This window comes from Octodon degus, unplaced genomic scaffold (genome assembly GCF_000260255.1).
Source record: "Octodon degus isolate 3935 unplaced genomic scaffold, OctDeg1.0 scaffold00280, whole genome shotgun sequence".
In the NCBI taxonomy this organism is placed as follows: Eukaryota; Metazoa; Chordata; class Mammalia; order Rodentia; family Octodontidae; genus Octodon; species Octodon degus.
Genome location: NW_004524856.1, coordinates 1,365,406 through 1,377,029, shown reverse-complemented (window position 1 = coordinate 1,377,029; position 11,624 = coordinate 1,365,406). Strand labels below are relative to the sequence as shown.

The window sequence follows — 11,624 nt, the reverse complement described above, 5'->3', positions numbered from 1 at the left end:
CTGGCATGTGGTGCTGGGGGATCGAACCGCGGTCCCTGTGCTTTGCCAAGCTTGTTCCAAGTAGGTGCTTTAGACCACTGAGCCATCTCTCCAGCCCTAAAATAAATTTATAAAATAAAAACTCATAAGTTGGTTTTGGTACTAAGGATTGAACTCAGAGCCTGTGTACTAAGATACATTTTGTGGTACTGGGCATTGGTCCCAGGTGTTTGCACTGAGCTAAAATCCCCAGCCCTTTATTTTGAGACAGTCTTTTTAAGTTGCCCGGGCTGGGCTCAAATCTGTGATCATCCTGACTCAGCTTGCAAGAGTGCTGGAATTATAGATGTGTGCTACTATTCTTAACAAGAAGTTGTATTTTTCTCCCCACTTTTGAGTAGCTCCCAGTCCTGTGTGACTGATTTTAGGACCCTTTGCCTGGCTTTGTACAGTTTTACCCTATTCTCAGGCAGCTTACTATTCAGCTAAAGACTATAGGGAACTTCTAGAGATTTTGTCATTTTATTTATAACATTTTCCATCATCCACAAACTTTTTTTTCACATACAGGATTGAATCCAGGGCTTTCCCCCTGGGGTCATTGGTACCAGGAATCAAACTTATGGCCTTGTGCTTGCCAGGCAGGTGCTGTGTCACTGAGCTATATCCCCGGGCAAACCGTTGATTATTTTTGAGATTGGATCTTGCTAAGTTGCCCAGTCTAGACTCAAATGTGAGATCCTACTGCCTCAGCTTCAGAAATTTAATTTTTGGGGGCCGGGGAAATGGCTCAGTGGAATAAGCGCTTCCCTGGCAAGTGCAAGGGCCTGAGTTCAGTCCCCAGTCCCCCCCCCAAAAAAAAGAAGTTTAATTTTTATGTAGTTCTTATCAATCTTTTTATTGTTGTCTTTGGTACCTGTACTATCTATATTCTAATACATGCTATGATATTTTAACAATTTAAATATGTATTCATCTTTTTAAAATACAAGGTAAATACCTGTTTTTCTTTTCCAGATGTCCAAAGTGTCCAAGTCTTATTTATGTAATAATAGTATGTCATTCCTACTAATTGAGAATCTGTATTTATAATACACTAAATAGGCTGAGTGTAGTTGTGCTTACCTGTAATCTTAGCACCTGGGAAACTGAGGCAGGAGGATCACCATGAGTTTGAGGCTAGCCTGGGCTACATAATAAGTTCAAGGCCAATCTGGACTACATGGTAAGACCCTATCTCAAAAAGAAAAAAAAGTAACAATAAATTGTTATGTATTCTTGATCTTACTTTAGGTTTCTCTATTCTGTTTTGTTGATTTGTCTCATCTAGTGCTGTTATCACCAGATAATATCACTGTTTTTTTTTTAACATCATGTATTTTTATTTATTTTTATAGTATAACATTCAATTTATTATTTCTTTCTCAAGAGAGTTTCCTCAGTCCATTAAGACCCAGCTCCCCTCACATGGGCTTTGGTGGAGGTTGAGGGGCAGCACCAGCAGGTCTAAGTCGGGGTGGAGTTCGGTCCTTGCGGGCTTCGCGAGATTGATTTCTGACCACTTTGCTGTGATGGCGCAACTCACACAGTCTTGCAGCTTCACATACAGCTTGGGAAGCACATAACCGTCAAAGACACTCGCTATGGAAATGTCCCCGATGGCGACGGCCTCCACTATGTTCCGAATGACAAACTTCTTAATGGCCTTATCCTTGGGTATGCATCGGGCGCAGTTCGTACAGCGAATAGGCTGCACATGACCATGGCCCTTTTTGGCACGACCGTTGTTCCTTCTTTTTTTCGTCATCTTGGAAAGGAGGACCTGAAAGAACATGCCATGTATTTTTAAAATACAGAAACATCACTGCAGTGTGACTAACTTGCTCCGCCCTGGCTTCTTGTCCAGCTGTTGATTTATGCAGTCAGGGCTGGAAGGCTCATTATTTGTCAGAGAGTTGATGTTCATGTGGTGGGCAAGTGGAAGAAGTGGTGGAGCCCCTACAGTGTGACTCACTCACTCGGCCCCGGCTTCTTGTCCTGGCTGTTGATTTACATTTATCATTGTCCTGGTCAATGTTACAATCTGAGCGATGTCCAGTCCTCGATGACACCTATATAATCTCATAGCTTCAGTGTTGTTTATGTGGCAACATCTTCAAGTAAGTTACTGGAGGTTTCAGTCCATACTCAGCTGGGTCCAACGCAGAGCAGCACAGAGCAAAAAGCAACCTTTCATGGTGGTGGCAAAGAGTCCACTGTTTTTTTTTTTTATCACTAAAGCCTTATAATTTAACTGTCTTCACATAATTATTCTAAATTAACTCTAGGATCATTTTTGTTAGATTATAACTTGTCTTGAAATGCAGTTCTGAAGCCAGATGTGGTGGCGCATGCCTATAATTCTAGCACTCAAGAAGCTAAAGCAGGATTATGGTGAGCTCAAGGCCAGCCTGGGCTACATAATGATCTTACGGTCAGCCTGAATTACACAGCAAGACCCTATCTTAAAATAAGTAAATGCATGCATACATATATACATACAGTTCTAGGAGCTTAACTTATGGTTTAATTTGCATAGTGCTTAGCATGTAGCTAAGTAATAGAGCAAAAGGTTGAATGTGCAAGGCCCGGGGCAACTTCTAGTGGTGGTACTAGGTAAAGATTGCTCCCATCTGCCATAGAGATGGCTCAGTAGAATCAAGTGCAAGGGCCTGAGTTCAATCCCTGGTTCCGCCAAAAAAAAAAAAAAAAAAAAGATTGCTCCCATCAGGTCCTACATGCCAAGCTGGTCCTGCCCCTGGGGCATACTGAGCCAGGTGACCACGTCTGGGTGTGGTGGCACATGCCTGTAATCCCAGTGCTGGGGAGGCTGAAAACAGGAAGATCATTATGATTCTGAGCTGCACAGTGAGACCCTGTACCAAATACATAAAAAATAAAAAAAGATTGCTGTTACGTACCTGTTTGTTTTTCTAACTGGTAATTAATACTAAAGGCTTAAGTTCAAAGAATATAAATAAAAAGGTTCAGTATTGTTCATAAATCCAGTATAATGCTTGAAGTATTTCCACAATACAATACTAGTTTCTAAATATATTCTATGAGGCCTTTTTTTCTGAGTTTGGCTACTAATAGATACCTAAGGATTTTTTTCTGTCAGTGATTGGGGTAAAGATACAAATGTTGGGGCCAGGGAGATGGCTCAGTGGAATAAGTGCTTCCCTGGCAAGCACAAGGGCCTGAGGTCAATCTCTGGTTCCGCAAAAAAAAAAAAAGATATAAATGTTAACATATGAAATCACATGCCATTAACAAGAATACAACATCTCCAGTCCTGCTTTGGGCTGATGATTTCATCTTTCTCATCATGGCTAGATTCACTGTATATCTGGAAATAATTTTTTTTGCAAATAAGCCAACATACATTCTTATTATTTAAATTAGTTATTCAAGTTTCCCTTTGCCCAGATGACCACTCCTTTCTCATATTTACTCTTTAAATTATCCATGAAATATGGGGCTCTGAATTCCAGATGATTCTGCCCTATGTTCAAACATATTGTAAAGAGATAACTGGAGAACTTAGGTAGTTTATGATTGCGACGTCATGTTATGAGTATTCTGTTTCTGATATTTCTTGATGCTGTTGATACCTTGCTGTAAAATAAAGGATGCCCACCTTGTCTGATTGGTTCTGTTTCCAGCACTGAAGAGACAGGGCATTAACTTATAGGAATTTTCAGAGAAAAAAAGATGACACTCCCTCAGGAATATGCCCAGTTAGGTTTCTCCCTTGTTAACATATGCCTGGTTAAATAATATGAAAGTAAAAGTTCAAGCCTCAATCTACCCTTCCACTCCTATCTCCTATCATTTCTTTCCTAGAGATGACTTTTGTCATATATGTTAATACTTTCTTTTATATATTTGGTACAGGGTCTCACTAGGCAGCTTGGGCTCATAGTGATCCTCCTGTTTTCAGCCTCCCCAGTGTTGGGATTACAGGCGTGTGCCACCACGCCCAGACTCAGTGGTGGGCTCAGTGCATTGGGAAGTGGGGTCAGCATGGCATGTGGTACTGGGGATGAAACTCTGGTCCTGTGCTTGCCTAAGTAGGCATTTAGTCCGCTGAGTATCTTGCAGGCCCAATACTTTCCTTTGTGTTTATATGAAATGTTTTAAGAATTATGTAGTTTTAAAAACTTTATTTTATAAAAACTGTCATTCATATGTAATTATTCTGTAATTTACTTTTTTTTTTTTTTTTTTTGAGATTCACTATGCAGTTTAGCCAGGCCTCGAACTTACTATGGAGCTCAAATTGGCCTCAAACTCACAGCAATCTTCCTGCCTCAGCCCTCCAAGTGCTGTGATTTCAGGCATGTGCCACCATGCCTAGCATGTGTTTTTGTTGCTGAATATATCCTGATACTCCTAACTATTGAGCTAATTATACATTTAGGAAATTTCAGAAAAACAGTACAAAAAGTTCTGTGTACTTAATCTTTCTCCAGTGATAATATTTTAAGTAGCTATAGCTCAATATCAAAACCAGGAAATTGATACTTACGTATATATAGACTACACACCTCATTTAATTTTTACCTTTAAAAAAATCTGTGTCCACCTGAAGGTATGGTGCATACCTGTTATCCCAGCACTCAGCTAAAGCAAGAGGTTCCTAAATTTGAGTCCAGCCTGGGCAACTGAGCAAGACTGTCTCAGAAGATAAAAAGGGCTGGAGTTATAGCTCAATGTGAAGGCCCAGGGTTTAGTCTCCAATATTGAAAAAAATCTTTCTGCATGTGTTTGTGTTTCTGTGCAATCTTTTTAACCAGGACTTGAACTCAGGACCTTGCCCTTACCAGGCAGGTGCTGTGCCACTGAGCTGTATCCCTGGCCCCTCTGCAGTTTTAATGCCACATACATTTGTGTAATCACTGCCGCAATCCAGATTTAGAACTGTTCTATCACCACAAAAGAATTCTCTGTACTTTGTATTTGCACCCCCCACACATGCACCCACCACTGTCCCTGTTCCACATGTGTATTCTCCAGCTCTAGCTTTTTGACATTTGAGCTTGTTATGTAAGTAGAATAATATATGTAACTATTTGATACTGACTTTTTTGGCGCTGCTGTCATTTTGAAAACTATTCTTTGTAACTTAATTCTGATTTTCTATGTAATAACCCTTTAGGGCCTAGGAAAGTGGAACTTACTCTTATTTAATCTTTTTCCCCACATAATAGCCTCAGCATCTTTATTATTCCCACACCAGTTACCACTCAGCTCCAAAACATTGGTACTCGACCCTGTATTGCCACATCTTTTCATTTTTTAAATTTTGTCCTTGTGGTACTAGGGATTAAATTTATGGTCTTCTTACTGAGTTACATCCTCAACCCTTTTTTATTTTTCACTTTTTAATTTTAAGGGCAGCAAAGATATTTGGGTTTTTGTGTGAAATCTTCCAGCTGTTAAATGTTAAGTAATAAATTTGTAGAAAAGCTTTTTACTGAGATATAACTTAACATATGGAAAAATATAGACAAATAGCTACTATAGGTATATAGCTTGATCCATTTTTTTTAAAAAAAAATTTTAATGTATTTAGTACAGGGTTTATAGGGTCTCATTACACAGATCAGACTCATAGTGATCCTCCTATTTTCAGCCTCCCAAGCGCTGAGATTACAGGTGCGCACCACCGCACCCAGTCTCAATCGCAGTCTCAGCGCACCCCTGGGGGCAGGGTCAGCACAGCACATCGGAGATGAACCCCAGTCACTGTGCCTGCCTAAGCAGGTGCTTTAGTCTGCTGAGCTATCTAGCTGGCCCTGCTTAATCCACTGTTACAAACCAAACTCTTTAAAAAATAAAAATGAACTGAACTCTTTTTTTGTTTGTTTTTGGTTTTTTGAGACAGGGTCTTGCTATATAGTTCAGATTGGCCTTGAACTCATTGTATATAGACCAGGGTGGCCTCGAATTCATGGTGCTCCTCCTGCCTCAGTCTCCCAAGTGCTGGGATTACAAGTGTGTGCCACCATGCCTGATTTGAGCTACTTTTTTATATGGCCCAAACAAATTGGACTGATTGGGCTGGGGAGATGGCTCAGTGGAATAAGCGCTTCCCTGGCAAACGCAAGGGCCTGAGTTCAATCCCCGGTTCCGAAAAAAAAAAAAAAAAAAATTGGACTGATTTGCAAGCAAATCAAGTTTGTAGCTTGAAACTAAAGCTGTTTAGAGAATTTGTCAAAAGTATTGTTTCATAGGTAAAAGTGTCTTAAGGAGATATATCAGCCGAATGCAATGAATGGGCCTCATTTGGGTTACAATTCAAAGAACTCAAATGTAAAGAACATTTATGTCTGGATGTGGTGGTACACATTTATAATCTCAGCACTCTGGTAGGCTAAGGCAGGAGGATCACAGGTTTAAGCCCAGCCTAGATAATTTAGAGAATTAGTGAGACCGTACCTCAAAATAAAAAGGCTAAGACCAAGCACATTCCTGTAATCCCAGCACTCAGGAGGCTGAGGCAGGAGGGTTATTGTGAGCTTAAGGCCAGCCTAAACTGCATGGCCAGACCTGTCTCAAAAAAACAAATAAAAGGCTAGGGGTATTGCTTAAAAATATTTTTAGCAACACATACTAAACAATGTAGGAAATGATATGATGCTGGAATTTGATTCAAAATAATTTGAAAATAGTTTGGAAAGTTGAAGTATAAGTGAAACATGATTGACTATATGTTAAATTATTGAAGTTGACTAATGGATACATAGATTATTAATCTATTTTGCAGGGGTATCGGAATCGAACTCTGGACCTTGTGCTTGCCAGACAGGTGCTTGTGCCACTGAGCCACATCCCTGGCTCTATTAGTCTATTCTTTTTTTTTTTTTGGGTGGAACTGGGGGTTGAACTCAGGCCCTTGCACTTGCCAGGCAAGCGCTTATTCTAATGAGCCATCTCCCCGGCCCTATTAGTCTATTCTTGTATGCAATTAAAATTTCTATTTGTAAGAGTGGAATGAAAGTCCAAGCCAAAGATGAAGCATAATTTTTTTTGAATCCAGTGTAATGGAACATACTGCTGGTGACAGTGTAAATTCTAGACCTGAGGTTCATAAAAATAATGGCATTTTCTTATTTATAGGGCCTGAGAGTCAGTATACTAAGACTGCTCAGGAGATTGTGAACATCTGTTACCAGACATTGACTGAGGTAGGTGGTATGCAAGAGGTCCCATGCATCTAGCTCCCTGGAATCCTTTTGTTCTTTTAGTGAGGAGCCATCCCACTAATCAGTCCCTGATTTTTTCCTTGCTTTATTTATTTTGATGATGTATATCCTAACACTAGAATAAAATTTCCATAAAGACAAGGATATTTTTATCTGTTTTGTTTACTTCTGTATTCCAAGAGCCTAAAATATATATTGTATCAATTCATTAATTATCTTTATTTCTCAGTATGATGAGCATTTGACTCAACTTGAGAAGGATATATGTACAGCTAAAGAAGCAGCTCTGGAGGAGGCAGAATTAGAAAGCCTAGATCCAATGACCCCAGGTCCCTACACACCTCAGGTGAGTCTAAGGACTAGGAACTCCTCTCATATTTTTCTTATTGGTTTGGGAATTGGGAGCATGTTAACAGATCTATTTACTGAGATACCATTCTTCTCTGTCCTTCCTCTTCATATGCCTTTCGTGTGCTTTCTTGTCTTCTCAAAGGCTAAGGTGAGTGAGGGACATGGGTCTTGGTAGCCTTGCTAAATCTGAAAGAGGCTGAATGAGTGGGATGGGGCCTTAGTTGTTTACAAATTTAGGAATACCGGGTTCTGACTGCTTTAGCCAGAGGCATTCTCTGAGTTTCTCTGGTTATCTTGTCTATAAATTTTGGGAATCTAGAACATCCCCTGGAGTATAGGATGTTGAATCATAGGCATGGGCCTTACTATTCCTGTGTCTTGCAAGATACCTGGTAACTTGTTCCCTTAGAGGTATCTCAGTATGCTCAGATGTTACCCATTTTCCTAGGTTGACTCCCCCTCTTAGTAAATAATGACAGGTAATATTTATAATGTTCTTAAATGTACATGTGAGAGACTGGTGAGCAGGATACCTTGAATATGCTAAGTGTATTTCCTTTATGCTATATTCTTAAAGGGTTGACGTATTTGAATAATAGTACTTAAAAGGGTATACTACTAACTGGTTCTTGGTTTTTGTAATGCAGACACTGTAGAGCGGGAAGAGTGGGAAATACATGAGGTTTGACACAAAACAGGTCTGAGTTTGACTCTTAGCTCTGCCACTGTCTAGTTTTATGATCTTGGGAAGTTAACTTAGCCTCTCTAACTCAGTTTCCTTTTCTCTAAAGTCTACTTTTCAAGGCTGTTATAAACATTAAACAGGTTAATTTTCCTGGCACATAGTAGAAATTTGGTAAATACTTGTTTCAGCCTCTGAGTTAAAACTGTCTACATAGTTCTTAGAGAAGCTTTCAGATTTAATCAAGTCTTTAAATGAAGAATTCTGTCAAAATCTACAGGATTTTTTCTTTTTATTCTACCCAGGTTTCACTTAGAACTTACAGTGCAGCCTATCTGATCTCTGTTGTATTATTACTGTCTCTGTGTCTCATTTATATACTTTCCCTGTCTGTCTTTTACTCTCTCTTTCATCCCTAAACCTAGGTTACTGAGGGGCCAGGTATAAAGAACCCTCAGATACTTCTTCAAGGTCCAGAACAAGGAAAGGCTCTTGGCTTGGAGCATGTGGGCAAATTGGGTCAAGGGGGATTGGGTGAGTGATGTTGCCCAGGAAGGCCCTATTTGCTAATAGGCCCACAGCTTCCACAAGGTATTTTCTGGTAAGTTAAAGTCTGGGTATTAGTCATCCATCATTCTCCAGAGGAGACTAGCCCCTGAATTATACATGGTTTGCTGAGATCTAGAAAAATCTGAACCTAGTGCTGTGGTGAGTTAAAATCCTTGGGCCCAAAAGTTATTTTCCTCTCTTCCCTACCCCTCCTATATTACCGCAAATGGTTAGGAATACCTGTTCTGCTTCCTGAGCAGTAGCTGTTATTTAGTACAGTTAGAATATTTTCTAAATAGAATAAGGTACAAATACTGCTTCATTTTTTTAGTTCACCTTCTCATCATTCCCTCTACACATAACATACACATTTTTAGATAGCCCATCTCAGAGCCTGGGGAGGTAGCTAAGAGGCATAAGCACCTACCTGGCAAACACAAAGACCTGAATTCAGTCCCCAGCCCCACATGCCATGCCAGCCCCAGAACACCGGACACGCCTTCTTGGCCCCAGAACCAAGCATAGTGGCACATGCCTGTCATCCCAGCACTTGAGACATTGAGATAGGATGATTGCCAGGAGTTTGAGCCAGGGTGGGGGGGGCGGTGCTACAAAAGTGAGCACAAGGCCAGCCCGAGCTGCATAGTGAGACCTGGTCTCAGGAAAAAAAAAAAAGCCCACCTCACCACCTCATTGACTGTAAAACTATGGAAGACACACACGAGTGACTTTCTGTACTCATTACTATCAAAACTCTATTAGAAAAGTTAGGGTAAGTTTAACCTGTCATAGTATAATTGGAGTTTACATAGGAGGATGACGGTAATACCTCATTTATGACTTCTAAATAGTGTTAATTGATATTGTATTTTCATTTGACTATTTCTACCTAGTTTGTATTATATTATATATTTAGTAGTATATCAAAATTGCCCACTTCCCGGTTTCCCCACACTGTCATTACTTTCCATAGTAGACTTTTAAGAATTCACAAAAATTTCATTTCCTCATGTTCCCATCTGTTTCACACTAGTTTATCTGCTCTTTAATGCTTTGAATTGTTTTACCCTTTTCTCCAAAACCCTCTATTCAGTCCTTACTTTTAAAAGCACAAAAATAACAATCTGGGTTTTCTGTTAAAAAGAGTAACATTCATTGGGAGAAATTGGAAATACAAACGAAATAAATTTCTGTCATTTTTGTAACTCAGAACATCAGTCATTGGATAATTTTTTTTAATATGTGTGGTTCGTGTGTCTGTTTATAGGTACTTTTAAAATGAAAGGCCAGGAGCCCGGGAGATTGCTCAATAGAATAAGCGCTTGCCTGGCAAGTGCAAAGGCCTGAGTTCAATCCTTGGTTTCTGCCAAATAGCTCACAAGATTAAAGTGCCTGCTTAGGCAGACAGATCAAGGCCAGGAGCTTGATCCTGGGGCCTGCCATGCCAGCCCCACCCCCAGGGCGCGCTGAGAAGGAGATTAAGACTGGGCATGGTGGCGCGCCCCTATAATCCCAGCATTTGGGAGGCTGTAAACAGAAGGATTATTATGAGTCCGATCTACACAGTGAGACCCTGTAAACCCAGTCCTAAAATACTAAATAAATAAATAAAATGAAACTCAGTGCCTGTCTAGGCAGACTTAGTGACCCGGGGTTCTATCCCCAGTGTACCATGCCGGCTCTGCCCCTGGGGCATGCTGAGATAGTGACTGAGACTGGGCTTGGTGGTATATGCCTATAATCCCAGCTCTTGGGAGGCTGAACACAGACAGATCACTACAAGTCTGACCCTGTAGACCCTTACTAAAATACAAAATAATTAATTAAAATGAAACTCAGCTAGGCATGGTGGTACATGTCTATAATCCCAGCACTCAGGGAAGCTGAGGCAGGAAAATCACAAGTTCAACCCCAGATTGGGCAATTTAATGACTTAGCAAAACCTCAAAATAAAAAGGCTGGGGATATAGCTCAGTTCAAAGACCCTGGGCTTTGTAAATAGGATCACAAGTCCGCATCTTGTACAGCAATTAACCACTAAGAAGAATATATGCAGTGTATTATTTGTTGAAAAATAAAAATAAATAAATAAATAAATAAATAAAAAGACCCTGGGCTCAGGCTGGGGATATAGCTCAGAGGCATAAGTGCCTGCCTGGCAAGCACAAGGTCCTGAGTTTGATACCCAGTACCACAAAACAGAACAAAACAAAAATCAAAGGCCCTGGGCTCAATCGCCAGTATCACCTAAATAAATGAATGAATGAATAAAATGAAATTGATCAATATGGTTTTGTATCTTGCTCTTTTCACTTTGTTATAAGCATTTTGCCTGGTCTTTCCTGTCATTGCATAGTCCATTTGTTAAATGATCCTTTTTTAAGGGGAGAGATGAGGAAAGGATCTACAATTTGTTGAGTACTATGCCTATTTCTTCTCATGACCCTGTTTTACACTTGAGGAACTCAAGGGGTTAGAGAGATTAAGAAATTTGTTAAAGTTACTCAGTTTATAAGTGGTGGAGCTGGAACTCAAATTCAGGTCAGTTTACTTCAAAACCTATGGTTTTTCATCCTGCTGTTTTATAGCAGCCTCTGATAAGTTCATAAATTGTCAAAACATACCATGCTCTTGTTGGAATTGAAATTCTTTCATTCTGTTTCCTCTTAAATGTCTCTAAATCAGACATTCAAAATAGCACTGGTATGAAACCCTGGGCCTAAAAATATTAAGACAAGACTTAGAATAAAGTACGTTACTTTAAATTTTATTTATTTATTTATTCATTGTGTGTGTGTGTGTGTGTGTGTGTG

General features: G+C 39.9%; 1 protein-coding gene across 1 annotated transcript in view; it reads left to right on the top strand.

The window, feature by feature from the left end:
- Positions 1 to 11,624, top strand: part of Taf1 (TATA-box binding protein associated factor 1) — a gene marked incomplete at its 3' end in the record, with an annotated part of 98,346 nt that overhangs the window by 68,273 nt on the left and 18,449 nt on the right. Inside the window, exons 35-37 of the mRNA XM_023707121.1 lie at positions 7,144 to 7,211; positions 7,459 to 7,575; positions 7,723 to 7,728. Of these exons, the coding sequence (XP_023562889.1) occupies positions 7,144 to 7,211; positions 7,459 to 7,575; positions 7,723 to 7,728 (191 nt within the window). The remainder of the gene's footprint in view (positions 1 to 7,143; positions 7,212 to 7,458; positions 7,576 to 7,722; positions 7,729 to 11,624) is intronic.